At 50.6% G+C, this 21,448-nt stretch overlaps 1 protein-coding gene across 1 annotated transcript; it reads right to left on the bottom strand.

Annotated features, from left to right (window-relative positions):
* Nucleotides 1–7,582: 7,582 nt before the first annotated feature.
* KCNE1 (potassium voltage-gated channel subfamily E regulatory subunit 1) lies at nucleotides 7,583–17,092 on the bottom strand. Its single transcript, XM_036101883.2, has 2 exons — nucleotides 17,013–17,092; nucleotides 7,583–8,069 (listed from the first exon to the last, which is right to left on the bottom strand). Exon 2 carries the CDS (start codon nucleotides 8,016–8,018, stop codon nucleotides 7,629–7,631), a length of 390 nt encoding a protein of 129 aa, XP_035957776.1. The 5' UTR covers nucleotides 8,019–8,069; nucleotides 17,013–17,092; the 3' UTR covers nucleotides 7,583–7,628.
* Nucleotides 17,093–21,448: the final 4,356 nt, after the last annotated feature.

Here is a 21,448-nt window from a genome sequence, read left to right as displayed (position 1 = left end):
CACAAATTCTTGACTGGGCCGCATTCAGTCTTGCCAGCTCTTGGGGACTTCCTTAATAGCTGAAACTTTGTGGAGTTTTTCTTTTCTTTTTTTGCCCCAATATCAGAAAAGCCACCCTTTATTTTATTTTATTAAAAGATTTATTTATTTTGGAGAGAGAGAGAGCATGGACAAGCAAGCAGAGGGAGAGGGGAAGCAGACCCCCCGCGAGTGTGGAGCCTGACAAGGGGGCTTGATCTTAGGACCCTGAGATCATGACCTGAGCGGAACTCAAGGGTCAGATGCTTAACCAGCTGAGCTGCCCAGGTGCCCCAAGAAAAGCCACCCTTTAAAGTAAAACAGGCAGGAAGCATCAATCTAGCGTGTGCACGGCATGCAGCCTTGAAAGGCGGCATCCAGCCTGTAAGGACTAGCTCCCATGGGTGTGTTTACACTTCAATACTAAATAAACAGTCTTACTTCCCAGTCCCTGCTCAGCTAGCGGTGTAGGATTTACAGGGCAATCCATTACATGGCAGTGAAAGGGTAACAAGACCCCCCACCTTTTCCTGTTGTCCTGTTTGCAGATTGCACCATTCAGTTAGGATCTCTGGTTCCCTTTTTTGTCTCTTCAGTTTTTTCACATCTGTTTCTTCATATTCACATCGAACTCTTCATATTAATTTCTCTGTCAAAACAAAGAGGCTTCTGTTTTCCTGAGCAGACCCTGACTGATAGCTACAAAGTAAGTGATAAGGCACGTCTGCTGAGGGATGAGAATGTGCAGTGGTAATGTCACTTGAGAAAAGTCACAATTGGGCTTATAGTAGCAACTTCCATTTGGTGAGAACAAGTAACACTGACCGAGTATTCTGCACGCATTCTGGGCCAGGCACTTTCTAAACTCTTGGCCTAGAATCACAGTAGTGGATTGAATGGAATTCATGTCCACCCAGAATCTCAAAATGGGCACTCATTTAGAAATAGGGCCATGGCAGATGTAATTAAAGTAAAGATCTACATGAGATCACCCTGGATTAGGATGGTGTCTTCAATCCAAGGACTCGTGTCTTTGGAAGAAGAGGAAAAATACACACACAGCAGAGAAGACCAAGTGAAGCCAGACCAAGTGAGGCAGCCATTAGCCAAGGAAAGCCTGGGGTCATCTGAGGCTAGAATAGACAGGAAGGACCCCCCCACCCACCCACACTGCCGAGCCTTCAGAGGAAGTGAGTACGGCCCTGCCGACACCTAGATTTTAGATTTCTAGCCTCCAGAACTGTGAGAGAATAAATTTCTATCATTTCAAGTCACTAATTTTGTGGGAACTTGTTATGGTAGCCTTAGAAAATTAATATAATCACTGAATTCTCACAGACAAGCTATTTTTCAAAAGCAGCCTAGAAACCCTAGGTTCTTTCCTATGGATCTCCTGGGTTTTCCTGAAAGCAGGCACATTCTCCATTCTTCATGCTGTTTTAAGACCTTTTGCTGCTAAGTTACCTCAGAGCCACCTCCGTCCTCCTGGGCGGAGCCTTCCAGACCCGTTGGTGGGGGGTGGGGGCAGTGAGCCCACCCAGCTCACCTCCTGCACGCCCTCCCACCACTTCCTATCTTTGAAACTAAGTCCACACTCAGTGGCAGGTGTGGAAGTTACCAAGGAAATGAGAGTCAACAGCTCTACAAGCCCAGACAGGGTCCTTGGAGCCAGTTGGCAAAAGACTCCCCTTCTGTCAGCAGCCATGGTCCCACTCCAGAGCCCAGAACTTGGCTAGAGGAGCAGGGGCTGGGTGTGGCCTTCACTCGCCCCCATGGCCCAGCACCCGACTCAGTGCATCTCCTGCCTAGACGTCCCCAGCGGTGGTGCAAGCCCTAAAATTACAGCCCATTATTATGTGCTGCCTTGATATCTGGAGGAATCGGAGGGCTGTGAAGGGTCTAATGGCAGCTTCCCCTCCCCTGCGCCACTCCTGTGGAGAAGGCCCCCCAGCCAAACACCCCTTCTTGTCACACAGAAGCTCTGTGCCCGTGGACCCCTGAGTAGTGGGTTCTAGTTCCCTCCCAGCTCATGGAATTATTCAGACAAGCCCATCACAGCCTCCAGTGGGAACCAGGCCACCTCACCCTCTTGGTACTACGAAGCCTGTCTCTCAGAGCCCTGCCTATTCACTCTGTTCCTGATTGTGACTCTCGTGTGGCCCCTCCGTGGCGTGTGGTATCCCCCTTCCCTCTGGCTGTCAGTATATGAGACTAATAGCCTGCTGTTGGTCTCATCTGTCCAGGGTTGGGTGTGGTGCGTTCACCGTCCCCATAACCCTGGGGCAGGAATCCCTCCCTCACCACTGGGGTGAGGAGGAGATGAAAAATGTCAGAGGTGCTCGGAGGTTGCCCGTGTAGAGACCTTTCTCCACGCAGAGCATAAGGGGTCATAGGCCTGAAAGTGAAAGGGGTTTAGGTCTAAATGAGAGACCATTTTCCAAAGCTGGAAAGGATGATAAAGAGTCGTTTCTGGAAATGGGGAGGGGGTGAGCAGATTCCAGCACAAAGGAAGGGGTCCTAGTGACTTCCCCAGAATTCAGAGCCCTCAGGGCCCCTGCCCAGAGAAGACACTTCCTAGGGACTGCTTCTCTCTTTCCAGGCTTTCATCTTCCTGTTTCATAATGGTGCCCACGGTGAGCCCTGTCTCGCGGAACTTGACAAGTGAAAAGAAGTTTAGCCTCTGAGCACCTGGCCCGGCCCCAAGCAAAGCATCACTTGACCTCTGGTGCTCAGGGCTCCCCGTGCATTGAGACATATCCTCGACGTGACCGCCAGGGGGCAGCCGCGCCCGCGGTGCCTTCACACGCAGAGACTGGCCAACAATACCCAGTATTTTTAGAAATCTCGATACCTGGCACCAGCTCTGCTGACGTCAAGTAGACACACCAGTGCACCTGAGGGGCCAATTACTCTCAATCTCCAGACTCCCTTTTTCCATATTTAGATTTTTATGTATCCAGCCAGTCGGCTTACTTAAAGAATTTGCCACCCCTTATCAATGTGCAGTGGTACCCCTTATCAATGTGCAGCCCTTATCAATGTGCAGTGGTAATGTCACTTGAGACAGTGTACAGCTTCCTGTACATTTCTTTTGTCTGCCAGTCCTTGCAGCCTTCGTTTATCTCTCTTAGTCTGATTTAGTATTTACATCTCATTTGTGCCCACGGAGACATCATCTGCTGATGTGGATTTAAGACAGGGTGTAGTCTCCAGCGAGCCCCACGCATTAGCAGTACTCAGCGCAGCCTTGCCTGGGAGTTTAAAGGTTATGGAATCCAGAGCAATGTTCTTTGCCTGTCCGCTCATTTCTAACTCTTGCGGTGACTGCTATTGGATTCTGGCAGCGTCCTGGGGGGTGGGGGGGGGGGCGGGTTGAAGTTAGGGGCCAGTGCAAAGGCAATAGTTCAAACCATATTCTCATATTTTGCAGTTTGCCTTCCTTGTGGCTTGGTTTGCTCTTTAAAAAAAAAAAGATTTTATTTATTTATTTATTTGAGAGAGAGAGAGAGAGAACGAGAGAGCACAAGCTGGGGGGAGAGGGGCAGAGGGAGAGGGACAAGCAGACTCAGTGCTGAGCACAAAGCCGGACGCGGAGCTCAATCCCAGGATGCTGGGATCATGAACTGAGCCCAAGGCAGATACTTAACTGACTGAGCAACCCAGGCGCCCCACCCCCCACGCCAACTTTTTGTTTAATGGCTTGGCCGATGGATACACTGGACTACCTTATGTCTTTCTAAGCAGATCCCTGGGGATATTAGGATCCTTTTTGAGTGTAAATTGTCTGATGTTATTAAATGATATCCTATAAAAAGTGCTCAGGTGGACTTAGTGTGTGCAAATGAATAAAATCAGTAAATTCATTGTCCCCACCCTCTCCTGCAGTGTTCACTAAGTCTTTGCTCCTGTGGTGGCTAAGGGCGATTCCCTTTCCCACCTCAAGGCTTCTAGGAGCCCTTGGCCTGTTAAAGCAGCTGCAGGAGGGCAGAGGGCCAGGGTCCAAAGTCAGGGAAGCAGCACTCCTGCGGGCTTCCTCCTTTAAGCAACCAATGACCTTTGGTGTGTCCTTGAACCTCTGGGAGGTGTAGTTAAACTTGGAGCTAACTCTTCAAGGACCACTGTCCACTGAATTGCACACGGCCTGTCTATACCGGAGAAGTTCTAAAGCTTACTTGCCCAGCCAGGCCGGGTGGCTCCAGGAGACGCAGAGGTGGAAATGACATTCCTCGTGTGGCTAATTCACCACGGTCCCCGCTTAGCCCTCAGTCTCATAAGAGGCTCTGAAGCCTGATTTGTCCGCATGTAGAGTGGGTCCACCTCTCCAGGGTGGACCCTCACAACTGGTCCCAAGAGTCTGAGAAGCAGAATTGGGGTTGTAAGGTATTCTTGTGGGGTGACGGGGTGAGGGGACTGAATGCGAGAGTCTGATGAATGGAGACAGTCTGAGGCAGAGCCTCATCATGGGGCTGGGACACAGGGTTCGGTGGCCAGGGGACCACACTGTGGGGAGTGCTGCCAGTGAATCCAGCTGGCAAGGCAGCCGGCCTGTCAGATGCCCGTACCCCTCCCCAACGCTGCTCTCTATCAAGTGTGACCTGGACCTGAGGGCAGCTCTTCTGTCCCTTCAAAGCCAAGCTTGTAAATCAGTGGTCTCTGGGTAGAATTCAACTCAAGGTCATTTTTCGTTTGGCTTATGCACTTTTTTAAAAAAAATGGAATTAGGTACCAACATTTCAAAATCAAGAGATTTCAAATAGATATCTGTATTTCCAGCTTCCCTTAAAACCCCGCAGGTCCATTAAGACTGCGTCTGCATTCCCAGACGGCTCTTTGCTCCCTCTGCTTTCTATCTGTAGACATCAGGGGGTTGATGGCAGAGTTTAACTACCCAGAGGCGATCTTATTTCCTTATTCCTGATCCCCTGGGGCTGCCACACCAGAGCCTCCCCCAGAGTCCACCTCCATTTCTAAAAGTGTCCTAATGATTTGAAGAAAATGCACGCCACAGATCATGATGAATGACTTTAATTTTTAAAAAGAACTTAACTCCTCCAAGGCATGTTGCCCTATCCAGGGAACACATAAAATATTGCATACAAAATGTTGAGATTCCATTTCTAAAGAGCTCAGGACAGTATCCGGACACACCAAGTGCTCCGTGCATGTTCAAACAAATTTTAACGTGTGGTCATCTGAAATTGTGTGGCTTATAAAAGGTTTGAGGGGTGCAGCAAGGAGGGTGCTGGATCCCTCGTCTCTTGAGGACTGGGAGGACTACAGATCATGGGACCTCCCTCTGCCTTTAAAGTCCCAGGAATCCCAGTGGGGGTAAGCACCAGCTAGCTGCTGGGCCTGGGGTACCAGCCGCTGTGCCCACCCTGACTCACATCCGCGGGTCGCATGCGCTCCCGGTCCCCCTCCAAATCTGCGCTCCCGGCCCACCTGCCTTCCCCATGGGCAATGTGTGTCTGTCGGAAGCAGAGAGCTCACACAGGGTCCATGGGGGGCAAGCAGGTGTGAGAGGGTTTCCAGCAGCCCATGAGCCCCTGAGATGCTGGGCAAAATGTGTCCATGTGCATTTTTCAGGTACAAGGAATCATAGCTTTCATTAGATTTTCAAAGGATTCTGACCCAAAGAAGCACTCATCGCGGGGACATAGTCGTCCATGCCAGAGGTGCCCTAACCCCTGCCTCCAAGCTCGCCTACAGGCACCATGGACTAGTCCACGAAGCAAGGGCTACAGTCAGCTGGGCCCCATTCGTGCACTGAGGACGGCCAATGATGCTTATGTGTTGCTTTTCATTTATACTATATGCAGGTTTCCAACAATTAATGCTTTACTTAAATATTCCACCCTTTTCAGGAATGGGCAAGCAAGCAGGATGTCCCAGAGCGCTAATGTAGCCCCTGGAGAAGCATGCTGAAACCAAGGTGCGTGTTCTCTGGGATTCTCGAAGGTCAGGGAACGCTAAGGGGGTTTTCTTCTACCACCCTGAGCAACGGCCCCAGCACCACACAGCTCCACCCTAATCCCTTCCCCTCTCCCATCTGTGAGGGAAGGTTCCCAGAGAATCTTCTGTCCAGTGAGGAGAAGAGTGGAGGGGAAAGCTGCTGTCTCGGGGGCAGGGGGGAAGGGGGACACTGTCCGAGTTTCCTGTGGCTGACTTAACAGGACCCAAGTAAAACATTACAAACTCCTCGTCTCAAGTTCTGGAGTCCAGAAGTCTGAAATCATGGTGTGGTAGGGCCATGTTCCTGTGAAGCCCGTAGGGGAGAGCCCCTCCGTGCCTCTCCTGGTCTGGTGTGGCTGTCAGTCCTTGGTCATCCTTGGCTCACAAATGGGTCACTCCAGTCTCTCCCTGTCTTCATGAGGGTTCTCCCCATGTGTCCATGATCTGATTTCCCACGTCTTATAAGAACACCAGTCATATTGGATGTGGACCCACCCCAGTGACCTCATCTTCACCTGATGACATCTATAAAGACCCTCTTTCCAGGTACGGTCACATTCACAGGTACCAAGGTTAGGACTTGAACATGTCTTCTGGGCGGACACAATTCAACCACGATGGGCACATCACCTCGAGAGGCCCTGTCCCCTTGATCCCATGTGTTGCCACTTACCCAGACCCATTCCTTCTCCTGGGTTCTGAGGTGGGGGGTGCACCCCACCCTCCCCTTGGTACATGTTCTGAAGTAGAAACTTTTTCTCTGGCATCTCAGTCCTGTAGGAAATGAGTTATTTTGAGATTGACATGTGTGAGTAGGAAGTGTCTGTGTGTGTGTTTCTCTGTGTGTGCACGTGTGTATCTGTGGGTGTGAGTGTGGGTGTGTTTGGAGGGGGTATGTGTGAAGGGTGGATGTAGGGGAGAGGCAGGAGGCAGGGAGGAAGAGGAGGCCGGAGCCCCCATAGCGAGGGCAATAGTGACAAGGGCAGAGTGGTATTGTCCTGTGACAAGGGCAGGGGGCATGCTTGTGACAAATATGGGAATAGTATGCCTCTGGTCTCAGTCCCATAAAATAAGATATTAGTTAGGATAGTGACTCTGTTATTTTGACAGGAACCAAAATATCAGGGGCCCAAGGAAGATCAGAGTTAGTTTCTTTCCCACAATGCCTGAGCTGGTGGGTGAGCAGGAAGGCAGAGAAACCCTGTCCCATGACATTGCCTAGACTCTTGATGTTCTGCTTTCTGTGAGGATGCTGTCCTTTTCCAGAGTCAAGGCTGGCTCACTACCGCATCCCTGTCCCAGCCACTGGGAAGTGGGGACAAAGGGAAATGGAGGACCCACCCTTTCCTTCTCAAGAATCGCTCCCACTTCTACATGACCTTGCCAGCTGCCAGGGAGTCTGGGAAACAGAGCTGCTAAAATCAACAAGGCAGGCACAGATACTGAGAGAAGGAATCATCAGATTCCTTGTAAGAATGTCTGGCCGTCATCAGAGAAGGAATGTGATTGTAGAGAGACAGGGTTATGAAGCCACCCCTCACCCCTTACGATTGCAAAAAACCCCAATGACATCCCAAATCATAAAGAATGCAAAAGGCACACGATGGGAAAAATCAGATCACCAGGTAGGATTGGCCCAGTTTTAAACAATCGTGGGTTCATGACAAAGGTTTTATCTCGGGAAGGTGTGTGTGGGGTCGTTCCACCGCCAACTGGTTTTCGATGACGTAACCCGCCCGGTAGGTCTCCAGAACCCGGGCCTGAAAGTACGCCTTGTCCTTCTCCTGCCAGGAGTCAGACTCGATGTACACGTTGAATGGGTCGTGGGAGTGCTCCAGCTTCTTGGAGCGGATGTAACTCAGCATGATGCCCAGGGTGAAGAAGCCGAAGAAGCCGAGCACCATGAGGATGTAGAGCGCCGCCAGCTGGCCGTCATCACTGCGGGGCGACCTGCGGGCCAGGCCGGACATGTTGCCGCCCTGCGCGACCGTCCCCTGCCACAGCGTGGTCAGAAAGGGCGTCGGCGCCGTCGTGTTGGACAGAATCATCCCGGGCTTCAAGTTTCCACCGCTGGAGTTCGAACTGGCCGAGAAAACTTTCTGAAAGAGAAGTGCGATCTGAAATCAGAAAGTGTGTCCTGGCCCAGACCCACACAGAGGCACACGCTCGCCCGTTTTGTGAAATCTCGGGGGAGAGGGGCACCCAGACGGACATACACCCGCGTCCCTGGCATGTGCCACCTTGAATCCACACAGCGCCTCTCTTGATTGATCAGTAAATCAATTGATTCCCTCTTTCTTTTTTTTTTTTTTTTTAAGATTTTATTTCTTTAGTTTTCAGAGAGAGCACAAACAGGGGGAGCCGCAGAAGCAGAGGGAGAAGCAGGCTCCCCGCTGAGCAGGGAGCCCGATGCGAGGCTCGATCCCAGGACCCTGAGCTCATGACCTGAGCTGAAGGCAGACACCCAACCCACTGAGCCACCCAGGTGCCCCGATTCCCTCTTATTTCCACTCACCACTCCCACCGCCCACCTCCATAGGCGACCCCCACAATGAGTTCCTCTAATATACACCCTGGGTTTTGTGTGTGTGTGTGTGTGTTTTAGTTCATGTGCTATGGGCTGAATTTTGTCCCCCAGTTCACATCTGGAAGCCCTAACCCCCAATGGGACTGCACCTGGAGATAGGGGCTTCAGGGGGGAATTAAGGTTACAGGAGGCTGTAGGGTGGGGCCCTAACCTGCTAGGACCCTGGCCTTATAATAAGAGAGAGAAATCTCTCTCTCCTACGCAAGGACACTATGAGAAGGCAACACCTACAAGCCAGGAGGAGAGCTCCCTCCAGGAACCAAACCTTCCAGAACCTTGATCTTGGACTCACAGCTCCCAAACTGTGAAAAAATAGTCTGTTGTGTAAGCCCCAGGCTGTGGGATTTTGTCGTCGCGGCCCAAGCATAAGTGGTGCTGGTTTACATGTCTGCCTCTCTTTCCTTTTCCTCTATCCACTGTGGCTTTGTGGCCTTTGGCCTCGAAGGGACCAGTGTTCCAGCTTGTACTGTGTTTGTCCCCTCCCTGCCCCCTGTCCTCTGCTGAGTGGCTGGCACGGGCCATTTCACTCTGGATGACACTGTCCCTGAAAACCCAGAGAACAGGCCTGGGAACCGTGAGAGCCGTTTCCAGGAAACTCTGGAATTCTGTCAGAGGGTTCATGAGTCCTGACACCCCACCTCATGGTCACTGATAAGCTCCACAGGTCTCATTCGTATCTTTGAGAAAATGCTGGCTTCCACCCCCCCAGGTCCTGCTGGGAGACAAAATATCCAGAGCCAAACGGATGAGGCCACCCTTGAAACTCGACCCACAAGGGCTACCGAGGGCTCACCAGACTCCGAGGGCCTCACTCATTTCTCCGTTGTGTGTAACATTCACTCGAGGCACCCTGGGGTGGCCGTTGAAACTAAGGGTGACGGTTTGGGACCATAGTTTCTGGCCAGAAACCCTGTGGCAAGAGAAATTCCAATGTACATGGGGGAGCGGGGTGCTCAGCCTCTCCCAGCTAGGGTGGGGGCTGTGACATCACACTGTCTTGCTAGGACAAATGTCAATCTAGAGCTACTTCTTAGAATGGGCTTAATTTTGAAACTTCTGAACGCAGCCCTGGGCAAGATGCTTGGCACCTGCCCTAGGCCCCTCTCCCTCTACCCATCCCGGGGATGTCAGTGCACTCCAGAATTCCTTCGTTGGCCCTCCTTTCTTCTCACTCTGCCCTCTCCCTGTGTGGCTGCACCTGTCCCTTCAGGTTCACCCACATGGCCATGACCCCAGGTACCCTTCTGAGCGCCAGAGCTGGGTGCCCCATGACCTGCCAAGGATTCATGTACCTTCGGCCATCCCCAGGCCCCTCCACCTCAGCCCCCATCCCTCCTGCTCCATGCCTCAGTGAGCGGAGGGGCCGTGCACCCACCCACCACAAAACCTGCGGCCCCCACTGCAAATCCCAATAGGTCAGTCCCCAGCTCAGAGGCCCTCCCAGGTTCCTCCCACCTTCGGGGTGAAACACCCTGTCTTCAGCATGGATGTGGGCCTAGATGCAAGGGCCGCCTGCCTCCCTCTCTTGCTCTACTGTTGTCGCTTGCCCAGACCCCATGCTTGCCAAGCCCTGTACTCATCACCATCTCTTTCCACATCTCCAGCAGAGGCAGGCCCTCCTTCTTGGCCCACGGAACCAGGAAGTGGTACCTCCTCATGCTTTTTATTTTTTATTTTTATTTTTTTTTTTTTTTAAAGATTTATTTATTTATTTGAGAGAGCGAGAATGAGAGAGAGAGAGTACATGAGAGGGGGGAGGGTTAGAGGGAGAAGCAGGCTCCTCGCCGAGCAGGGAGCCCGATGCGGGACTCGATCCAGGGACTCCAGGATCATGACCTGAGCCGAAGGCAGTCGCCCAACCAACTGAGCCACCCAGGCGCCCTCCTCATGCTTTTTAATCCAGTTCAGCTTCTCTGATGCTGGGCTGCTTAGCACCAGCATGCATGCCCATGAAGGCCGCTGTGCTCCCCGTTGACTTCACCACAGTCATCATCCCTGTCCCCCACCCTGTCCCCCCACAGCTTCCCTAGCCTGGCGCCTGGCACACAGCAGCTCAGGAGCTGTCCATGAACTTCTTAATACCTCTTGACGGTGTAATACCTGATTCTTCATAACCCGAGTACCTAATTAACAGAGGCCCCCACTGTCTCCCTCTGAGAGCCACAGGCTCAGGGAGCAGGAGTGGAGAAGGAGAAAGCGATTGGTCGGGAATTACACCTCCACTCCAGGTTTGGATTCTGGCCCTGCTGCTTTCTGGCTACATGACTCTGGTCGGGTTCCTTAGGCTTGTTCAGTCTTCTACCCTTTGGGAACAGGGAGAAACATCACTGACATCTGCAGCTGTTGGACCACACTGACCCAGCGTGCAGAGGGGTCGACATAACATATGACACGTAGTGGTGCGCACTTAGGGTCCCGAGTGTGAGTGGATTGGTTTTTCCAGCTCATTAAGAAATATCAGCTTGGGGGCTCAGTCAGTTAAGCGTCTGACTCTTGGTTTTGGCTCCGGGTCATGATCTCAGGGTCGTGGGATCGAGCCCTGTGTTCTCTCTCTGCCCCCCCTCTGCTTATGCACACACGCTCTCTGCTCTCTCAATGAATAAACAAACTCTTAAAAAAAAAAAAAAAGAAAGAAAGAAAGGAAAAAGAAAAGCAGCCCAGGGATTTGGAGGTTTGGGGTTTTAGGTCTGGCTCTTCCATGGCTGACCACTGTGGCTCTCTTTACCTTGTGGAGAAGCTGCTCATGAATAAGAAACAAATGTGTTTAACGGGTTTTCCTGACATCTCTGGGGCTTTTGAGTCTGTGCCCTGAGCTCTGTTAGAACGGGTTAAGCTGCACGGGCTCAAGAGACTCCCAGGTACTGATTCTTCTACAAAACCAGCATTTTGCCCCATTCTAATTGTTTGGTAACATTTTTTTTTTTTGTCTTTGAAGCTTAGACCCAGAGCTGCTAGTCTGCTGGAAATCACTCAACACGAGGTTGTGGGCAGCTGAGCTTTCCAAACACATGCCTGACATTTTCTTTTTAAATGACTTCAAACCACTTATGAATGCATAGAAACTTGCCCCAGAAAATACAGAGCCCTTGAGCAGATAATATAATTTTTTTCTAAAAATGCAGAATGACCACAAGCAAGGAATCCTGCTACCACTTACTGTTAGAGCATTCTTGTCACTCCATGACCACAGGAGACTAGAATTATGGTAGACAACCGGGGCGCCTGGGTGGCTCAGTCAGTTAGTCTGCCTTTGGCTCAGGTCATGATCTCAGGATCCTGGGATCGAGCCCCATGTCAGGCTCCCTGCTCAGCAAGGTGTCTGCTTCTCCCTCTGCCTCTGCCACTCCCCTACTTGTGCTCTCTCTTTCAAATAAATAAATAAAAATCTTAAAAAAAATAGAATTATGGTAGGCAACCTCCAGAGGTTAATTGGTTTAGAGCTAATAGCCCCACACAGCAAGTTAACTTAAGAGTAACTTCTGCAACTAATTCACTTGGGCGGGATCATGAAGAAGACCTGTTACTTAAAAAACCAGACGGACTTTACTATGGCCAGAGGAAGCAACCAGAAACATCTGCTTTAAAAAACCTGCCAGGCCAACCATCCTCAGCCTTGCTTTAAGGTAGTGGTGCTCAAATTTTGGCATGCTTTAAATTTCTTTCTTTCTTTTTTTTTTTAAGATTTATTTATTTGGCAGGGGGAAGGGGCAGAGGGAGAGGGAGAGGGAGAGAGAGTCTTAAGTGGACTCTGAGCTGAGTGCAGAGCCCAACTCGGGGCTCGATCTCACAACTCTAAGATCAGGACCTGAGCTGAAACCAAGAGTCAGTTGCTTATCGGACTGTGCCACCCAGGCACCCCTGGCATGCTTTAGAATCACCTTCTAAAAATGCAGAGTGCTGGGCTCCACTCCCAGAGTTTCTGATCTAGAATGGCTGGTGTGGGCCCTGAGATTTGCATTTCCAACAAATTCACAGGTGCTGCTGATGCTTCTGGTCCAGGGACCCCCCCACTTGGTGACCTATCGGAATCACCTGGAGAGCTTTAAAAAAATACTGATGGTCGGATCCCCCCTCCAAAGATTGTGATGTCCTTGCTCTGGGTTCCTTTCTGACATAAAGCTTCCTAGGTGATCCTGATTTGTAGTCAAGCTTGAGACCCACGGGGCTACAGAACCTTAGGAAACTGATCAATCTGGGGCGCCTGGGTGGCTCAGTCAGTTAAGCATCTGCCTTCAGCTCAGGTCATGATCCCAGGGTCCTGGGATCGAGTCCCACATCGGGCTCTTTCTCCCTCTCCCTCTGCTGCTCCCCCTGCTTGTGCACTCTCTCTCTGTCAATTAAATAGATAAAAATCTTAAAAAAAAAAAAAGGAAACTGACCAATCTTTCATGCTGCAAGGTGCCAGGAAGAATTTGATAAGAGAAATGATTTCATAAAATAATTTTCGAATCTCATTTGTTTTTTAAATTTTCTTTTTTGGTCTTATACGTCCCTGGTGTAATCTGAAGAGGAGATGCAGAGAGAAGTTCTCAAGCCTTCACTATAAGCCCAGCTGCCTCCCACCTAACTCACGCGGTCGCCTTAAATGATGCGGAGCCTGTCGGAGCCTTCCGCCAGACCCGAAAAGTCAAGTTCATTAACTTCCTTTCAAGTAACAACTCTGAATTTTTAAAGAAAAAAGTCTTTTTCTTACTTTACACTTAATTTATTGTATTGCTTTTGCGAAATGCACTCTGTGCCCCCAAGGCCTGCCTGCTGGGTCACGTGGTGTTCTCTGTAATGAGTCTCAAAATGAGTTTGGCAATGCCCTCTTAATAGTCAGCAAGGTGTAAACAAACTCATCTGCATGTCAGCTGGGGGTTTATGTCCCATTCTCCAAGTTCACTTCCATTATAATGCCAACGCACTGCCCACTGGCCAGGGTTTCAGACCACTGGACTCACAGGGATTTGAAGAGCAACAAAGCCAGCAATCTTAACTTACAGGAAACTGGGCTCCATAGAGTTGAGCTGACCTGCCCAAGGTCATGTCTTTTATCACAAATACATCTAAAATGTAATCTTGTAGCCATGAACTCACATTTCATTAGTACAGAAAAAGGAGTTCTCAGGACTTAGCAGAGAGGAGACAGATTCTATATTTAAGGTCAAAGGAACTGAGGACCTGGCCATTGATATCAGGTAAAACCAGGTCTACCCAAATGAGGACTGGCTTGGGACCCAAAGATGCCATCAGGAGACCCCCTCCCCTACTGGGGAGAGCCACAACTTTTTGTAGCTTGCACAGTGATAAGGGGGGCTGGGAGAGGCAGAAGCAGTGGGAACCGGGGAGGTCCAACTCTAAACACAAACAGTTTTATGCCCAGCCCATGCTGAATATTCTCAAACTGGCCTTAGTGGGCCTAGAAAGAGGGGGCTTCTAGAAGTGTCTTCTTTGGCGTGAGCTTGAGACTCCTCGTGCAGAACAGATACTGCCCCCAATCAAGGTTAGTACAATTTTCTTTTTTCTCCAAAGCTCACAGCTGCGAATGCATACCAACTGGGTCTCCAGCACCCTGGGATTCTGGAAGGCCCCCAGCTGCACCCAGAGGAGAAGAGGGCAGGGAGTGATGTCACTCGGTGCTGGCACTCATCACCCCCTTTTGCATTTCTCCCACATGTTTCGGCTATGTGGCCTGTCAGCACTGATAACGGCCTGGGGGCTTTTAGAACAGATTTCCTAGACCTGCTACCTTTCCTTCTTTCTCAAGCATTTACTGAGCAACCAAGGCTTTTGTGGGCTGACTCCATCCATACTTCTGCGGAGCGGGTTAGATGCTGGGAGGGGAGAGGAAGAGGGGTGTCGGATTCAGAGCTTGGAGATCTGAATTCCAGGCCTGGCTCGGGCCTAGATAAAACACAGGGCTCCCCTGGGCCTCGGTTTACTTATCTCGGTAAACAGGCATAAGGTTCCTGTCATCTTAACAGCATTCCTTAAGCATTTCCAGAGCAGCCAGTCCTGAAATCCTCATTAGGCTTTACTTGCTTTAGGAAGCAGAATTAGGGTAAAACCAATTATGGACTAGCCTAATTTTGGTGAATATGATCTTATGGAGTCAAGAATTCTGCAAGCATATTTTTCCTGGACGCAACTGCCCATTATTTTCATCTTTATCTCAACAAGTTCTGGAGACATATTTACCCCCAAGCAGAAGAAAAGCCAACAGGGGCCCTCAGACCCTTCCAGGGTGTGAAGGATGGGAATGTGAACCAGTGAGCTGGTGAGAGGGACCCAGCCAAACTCAATATGGGAAAAGGGACGAGCATTTTGGTGGGGAGAATGGACGAGAGGATTCCCAGACTCTGGAGGGCACCTGAAGTCACACAGAAGGAGGGCAGATGGATTATCGCTTTCAGCAAATTACATAAATTTGAGGAGCCTCAGTTTTCTTATCCAAACACTGGGCATAATGGAATCTCCTCCAACTATACCACAGGGTTCTGTGAGGCACGGAACAAACCCACAACTTCGCTACGTCTAAATTTTGCTGCTCTCTCTGCAAGAGAGGTGTGACCACCATATTTGCTTGTCAAAATTCTACTGGTCCTCCAAATGCCTAGTCCTATGCTAACCTGGGTGTGAAAGCCCCTCCCTGCCTTTGATCACATGGTGCCATGTCTATACCACTCATATTCTAATTTGCATCACAATAACTTGTAGACTTGTCTGAGCATTTCCTTCCAGAAGCTCAGGAAGGTCAGAGACTATCTTGCTCACCTTGTCCCCACTCCAGCACCCAGAACCGTTCCATAAGAGATTGCTGAATTAAATGGGGATGCAAAGTATTAGATTCAATACAACTGCAATGTGCTTGTGAGTGCAAATAACCAATAAAGTATAATACACTCTTGAAAGAAATTGGTGGGTAGCCAAATGAAAACCTCTTTCAATATAGTATGTTTTTATATAATAAAATGTAAACTATTTTTATTTATATTTATGTATCTTATTAGTGTTTTTTTGTATATTAAAATTGATATTATTAACATAGTTACATGCATATCCACAACCTACTTTATTCTTAAAAAGGTTTAAGGCTGTCAGTAATTGTTGATAGTATGGCTGAATTTTTATCCCTTCTTCTGACTCCTGATAACCCCTATCCTGCTTTCCCTTTCTTTTTTCCATATTACTTAAAGCCTGCTAATATAATATGGTTTTCTTATTTATTACGTCCATTGCTTACTGTTTTGTTTGTCTTCTCCACCAAAACGTAAGCTTTTGAGGGCAGGGATGTTTGCGTGTGTTCTTCCGCATGTATCTCAAGGTCTAGAAGAGTATCTTGTATACGGTAGGAGTGCAATAAATATTCATAGGACCCAGGCATGCATGCATGAATGCATGAATGAATAAATGTCCCCATTCAACTACCAGAAAGCCCCGAACCACCAGCTCTACCATCCGAGACTTAAGATGACAAGACTGAGTCCCTCTGATGTCTTCACAGTGTACTTTATTCTCAAAACAATCCACTTTCTAAGAACCTGGCCAAAGCCAGACCTCCAGGGATATTCTTAAAAGGGAGAACGCCTTCCTCAGGTCCACCCTTCCCTCACCTCTAATGAGTATATGAAATAGACCACAGAAAGCAGGTTTTGGCCCCCTCCTTAGCAATCCATAGGTCAGAGTCAAGGTGCTTTCTCGCAAGTCACCATATATGAATTAAAACAGCTGTGCGGTCACAGCAAAGCTCCCACCACCGGGAACGTAAATGACAACAGTGGTTACTGACCAGAACTTTCCTTAAGGGAACTAGAAGCTCCTTCTTAACCTAAATGTGGACTCAAAATAAACTGTTCACATACAGCAGTTTAAAAAATCCAGGCGGGGACAATGTAACAGGTGACAGACCCCGAACATACACATGGCTGCTACTCGGTCAACTTTCTTCCAGAAGTTCCACATTTTCCCCAATTCATCAATGTTCTCCATGTCCCACGCCTTTTCCCCAGGGAGATGCCAAGGCCCAAGTACCTTCAAAAAATTAAAAAGCTCCCTTTGAGGCAGAATGTATCTGCAAGCATTGCTTGAGCTGGATGGAGGTCTTTGAAACCCAGGCGGGACTGGGATCGTGGGCGGTTTTAGTTTTCTTTGGGTCCTTTGAGGTAGTTCCCAAGTTTTCTACAAGAATGCGAGTTCATAAAAATGGGGAAAAGTGGTTGCTATTTGGTGGTGAGACAGTTTCCGACGCGTGTGTCTCTAAGTGAAGCGGGGCAGAGGGAAGGGAGGCACGGACCGAATCCTCCATCCCGTCCCGTCTCCCGGTGCGGGGTAGGGGGTGGGAGGGGCGGAGGCGGGGTCGTGGGGCCTCCGGCCCCGGGGGCTGAGACCCGCTCCCTGGAGCCCCCATCAGGGTGGCCCGACTGGGGCGCCGGCGCGCGGGGCGAGGAGCCGGGAGGCGGGAGCCCGTACTTACCGGGTCCGGGGCGCCGAGGCAGCCGGGTGCGCAGCGGGTCCGCCGGGCCGCGCGCAGGACACCCACGGCCGAGCCCGAGGCGGCGCGCTCCCGGGCGTGCGGCGGCGCAGGCAGGCGGGCGGGGCCTCCCGGAGCCCGCGGGCGCCCCGCCCCGACCCCGCGCGGCCCGGCCGCGCCCTGGCCCCCCGCACCCCCCTCCGACCCACCCCAGACCAGCCCCGGCCCTCCGCTGCCTGCGTGCCCGGCTGAGCGCCTGGGATCGCGCCCCGGGCCGGCAGAGAGTCCGTATTACTACAAGTTCCAGCCAGCCAGCCAGCCAGATCTACCTTCCCGCGGGACTTTGCAGTGGGCAGGCTAGAAGCAAGAGAAAGGCATTCCTGGAGACCCCCATCCTCGGCGGAGAGCCAGGACAAACGTCCCTTCCAACAGCTCCAAACAATAACTTAAAGACTCACAACCCCAGCAGACTCCTTTTAGCTGCATCCCGCACCCCAGCTGTGTCCATGCGTCTATGCGCCCGAATTATGCAGCACTGGGTGTCCGTCCAGCTCCCAGCTGCAGGTGCAGCTGTGCACTGGACAGGAGAGGTCCCAGCCTGCGGGAGTCAGTCGCTGGGGCCACCCACGCCTTGGCAGAGGCACTCCAAAGTCCTTGGGGGCGGTGGGACCGGCCACGAGGGGCAAACCGCACAAGGGCCCCAGTGACCTGCCAGCAGATTTCACGGCCGCTGCCCACAAGCGTGGGAGCGGAGACCGGGCCCGGGCCATTTCCAAAGGACAGGCCGGTGGAAGCTCTGGGGAATGAGGTCCAGGCTCACGCTCTGCAGGCCTCTGCAGGCGGGGAGCGGAGGAAGAAGATTCCTGACCTAGGGCCCGAAGATCCCACTGCTTGGTCTTCCTCCTTCACTCTCCTTCTTCTTGGGCCTTGGGCTGGGTGCTCTCCCGGGGAGGAGGCCCTCAGAGGGGTCCGCCGCCCGCGTGTGACACTCCAGGACTCGCTCAGCGGGTAGAGGCGGAGTTGGCAGCCAGTACAAACCCACCGCAGACACTTGGGAAAGCCCTAAAATGCCGCTAGCGTGGATGTGTAATTGTACACTGTGAAGTCTGTTCTGCGCGGAGGGAAAAGCTTTATGCACAGAAAAGTTCTTTGTAGGGGCGCCTGGGTGGCTCAGTCGTTAAGCGTCTGCCTTCGGCTCAGGTCATGATCCCGGGGTCCTCGGATTGAGCCCCGCATGGAGCCCCGCATCGGGGTCCCCACTCAGCAGGGAGCCTGCTTCTCCCTCTCCCTCTGCCTGCCTCTCGCCCTGCTTGTGCTCTCTCTCTCTGTCAAATAAATAAATAAAATCTTAAAAGAAAAAGTTCTTCGTAGTTTTACTTGCAATAGCTAGAAACTGAATGTCTCAAAACAGAAAAGTGGTTAATGATGGTACCTCTGATAGAACATTACTCTACATACTGGAACATTACCCGAGGTCAGTAAGGTAATGTTTACAAATAGTTCGTAACACGTGGGATCCTTATATTGCGGTGTTAAATGAAAAATAACAAGGCTCTAAATTGCACACACAGGATGCTATGCGTCAGTTCATCTCGAGGCTAAAAAAACACACCACGATGTTAATATTGTCTGTTGATGGTGGGCTTATGTGGGATCTATTTTCTTATTTACACTATTCTGTGTTTTCCTTTTCCTTTTTTTTTTTTTTTTTATTTTTATTTTGCAATAACTCTAGGTTCTTTAATACTTAGGGAAAAATACATACACTTTATCTGGAAATTCCCTAGGTCACGCTGTATGGAGGTGGTCTCTTTTTGCCCACCTTTCCACGAAGGACTCCCCGCGGGGGGAAATGGATAGTGGATTGAAGCAAAAATGTTTGTCCTGTCCAACTTGTGTGCAGCCCTTTCAGTGCCAGCCCACAGGCCAGGTGACCGCGTGTGGTGCACCCCACACCAGCTGTGAGATTACTATGTCCCCTGGCGGGGGAACAGTGCCTGCCCATCCGTCACCCAGTTACTGTGTGTGTATGGCGGTGTTTGCTAAAGGTGCAATGTGTGTGAGTGGTGGTGCTCTTATTTCACTTCCTGGTTCTCTCCATCCCCCGTATGATGGATTATTTGATTATGATGATACCATTTCTTACTTGTAATGATACGACATGATTATAGGCAAGAAAGACTGTATTTTGTTTCTTTTTTTTTTTTTAAGACTTTATTTATTTATTTGAGAGAGAGGGAATGAAAGAGCCCAAGAGGGGGGAGGGTCAGAGGGAGAAGCAGACTCCCTGTTGAGCAGGGAGCCCCGATGCCGGACTTGATCCTGGGACTCCATCCTGGGACTCCAGGATCATGACCTGAGCCAAAGGCAGTTGCTTAACCAACTGAGCCACCCAGGCGCCCTGACTGTATTTTGTTTCTTGAAATGGTTTCTCCTTTTCTCTTTCTCTTCCTACTTTTACCTTTCTAGACTCACCTTGCCCCACCATACAGGTGTGATCCAACTTAAAATAATCATAACAATAGAGCTACAGCACGCAAAGCCCTTGGGTCCGTCATTACTCTCTTCTCTCTCTGGTTCCTCCACCTTCTCCATTCTTCTTGGTCCCTTCACTGGAACTGGGTCTTGGGAAAGGGGTGGCAAGTGTAGCCCCCCTGCTCTTCTCAGTGGGTTTATGTTCCTCTTCTGTGAGTTCCCACCTCAGTGCAGGTGACATCCGAAGCCAGAGCTTCAGCTACTTTTCTTTCTTTCATAGGAAAATCTTATATCTCAATTTGCAACTTGGATGTCCTGCTTATGTTCCTAACCTTGCTCACACGCTCTAGGAGAAAGAACAGCTCTGCCATCAGAAAGGACTGGTCTGCAGCGTAACCCACCCACCCAGGATGCTCTTATGGACTCTGGACCAGGATACGTAGACAGTTCTTGGCTGTTCCCTCTGGCTGCCATTCAGTTGGTGTCCAGATGCCCCTGCATTAGCCTCAGGACATCCCCTGCCCTTTGACCCCTCTTTCTTCCTGCTTTTTCACCCCTCTACCTCATAGCTTCTCCTATCCCATGGGAAACTCTCATTTGTCAGTGAGAAACACCTGCAAGGCAAACAACCTTTCTTCAGTAGCAGCAGGGCAGATCCTGAGTGCGGTCACATGCTCATTACAACACTTCCCCCAAGAAGGAGAAAGAGAAGGAAGGGCACTGAAGTCCTCATTCTGCCCCGCTGGTGACAGATGAGGTGCAAAGTGATGGAAGAGAGCCCCACCCTGCCCCCTGCCTGTCACTGGGGGTGCCGTCCCCTGTCCATGGCTCCATCAGCACCCCACACAGGTGGCTCGGCATGTCTGTGTCTTCTCTGATGGCCACATGGTGCTCTCATCTCTTCTGTCCCCTTCCCCTGGCCAACATCTCCCCATCTGATTCACTTGGTTGTAGGAGGCCTGGCCTCAATTTCCTCCCAGGGCTCCTCTTTGGCTAGGGGTCCTGCACACAAGGGGCATTCTTCCCAAATGCCACGGTCCCTGGCATTCTCCTAAAACCCCCTAGAGGATTGCTCTTGTTCCGAAAAGAAACCACCCACAACTGTATACAGGTCATTCCAGTTCCATGACCTTATTTCCCACTGTTCTGCTCCACCAAGCTTCCAGACCAGCAAAAGACACACCTCCATTGTCTGTGCACAACCTGCCCTTCCCCCCTCCAGACAGGTGGACGATCATCCTCCAACTTGGGCCCAGGACATTTTCAAATCCCAGATCGTCAGCAAAGGGCTAAAATGTGGGGTCGGTGACCAGCTCTGAGCCTCTTGGCATAGAGTCTATCTGTTTGCTTTAGTTCTGAATTCGTTTTCAAGATGAAAAAATTGAGATCTCTCATACTAAACATCAAGATGTCTGGCTTCTCTTATAAAACTCAACAGGTCTAGAAACTTTATGCTCACTTTTGGCAAAGCAACCAATGGTAGGGGCTGCATTTTCCACAAAAAGACACACTAGAGAGTTTACCACATGCCCTCCCACTCCACGTTCTCCCCGGCAGGACAATGAGCAGGACCCACTCACTCACTATCCTGCCTGTCTATAGGTATTGAGTTGGTCGCTTCTGTTCTAGGCCTTTCCCTTCCAGGACAAAGCCCCTTGTCTGGCTGTTCCTTCACTTTGCATGCCTGGGAACTCATTTCTGCCCGTGTTTTGTCCTGGCTCATTTGCTGTGTTGCAAGTGCTCTTCGGCTGTGTCAGAGGTGGATGCTTTGTTTACCCATTTAGAGCAAGGGTTCTTAATTTTTCAGGAATCTTCATGGGAATCTGAGAAAAGCTATGGCTTTCCTCCCATTCCTCCAAAGGCACAGATGTGCAACATTTTGCCTATAGTTCAGGAGACCCCAGGGATGCTGGGCGATTCGTGGCCACCATGTTAGGAACTTCAGGGCAAGGACCATCTTTTCT

This window comes from Halichoerus grypus, chromosome 1 (assembly GCF_964656455.1).
Source record: "Halichoerus grypus chromosome 1, mHalGry1.hap1.1, whole genome shotgun sequence".
In the NCBI taxonomy this organism is placed as follows: Eukaryota; Metazoa; Chordata; class Mammalia; order Carnivora; family Phocidae; genus Halichoerus; species Halichoerus grypus.
The sequence above is the reverse complement of the archived record's forward strand: the minus strand, read 5'-3'. Positions and strand labels throughout refer to the sequence as shown.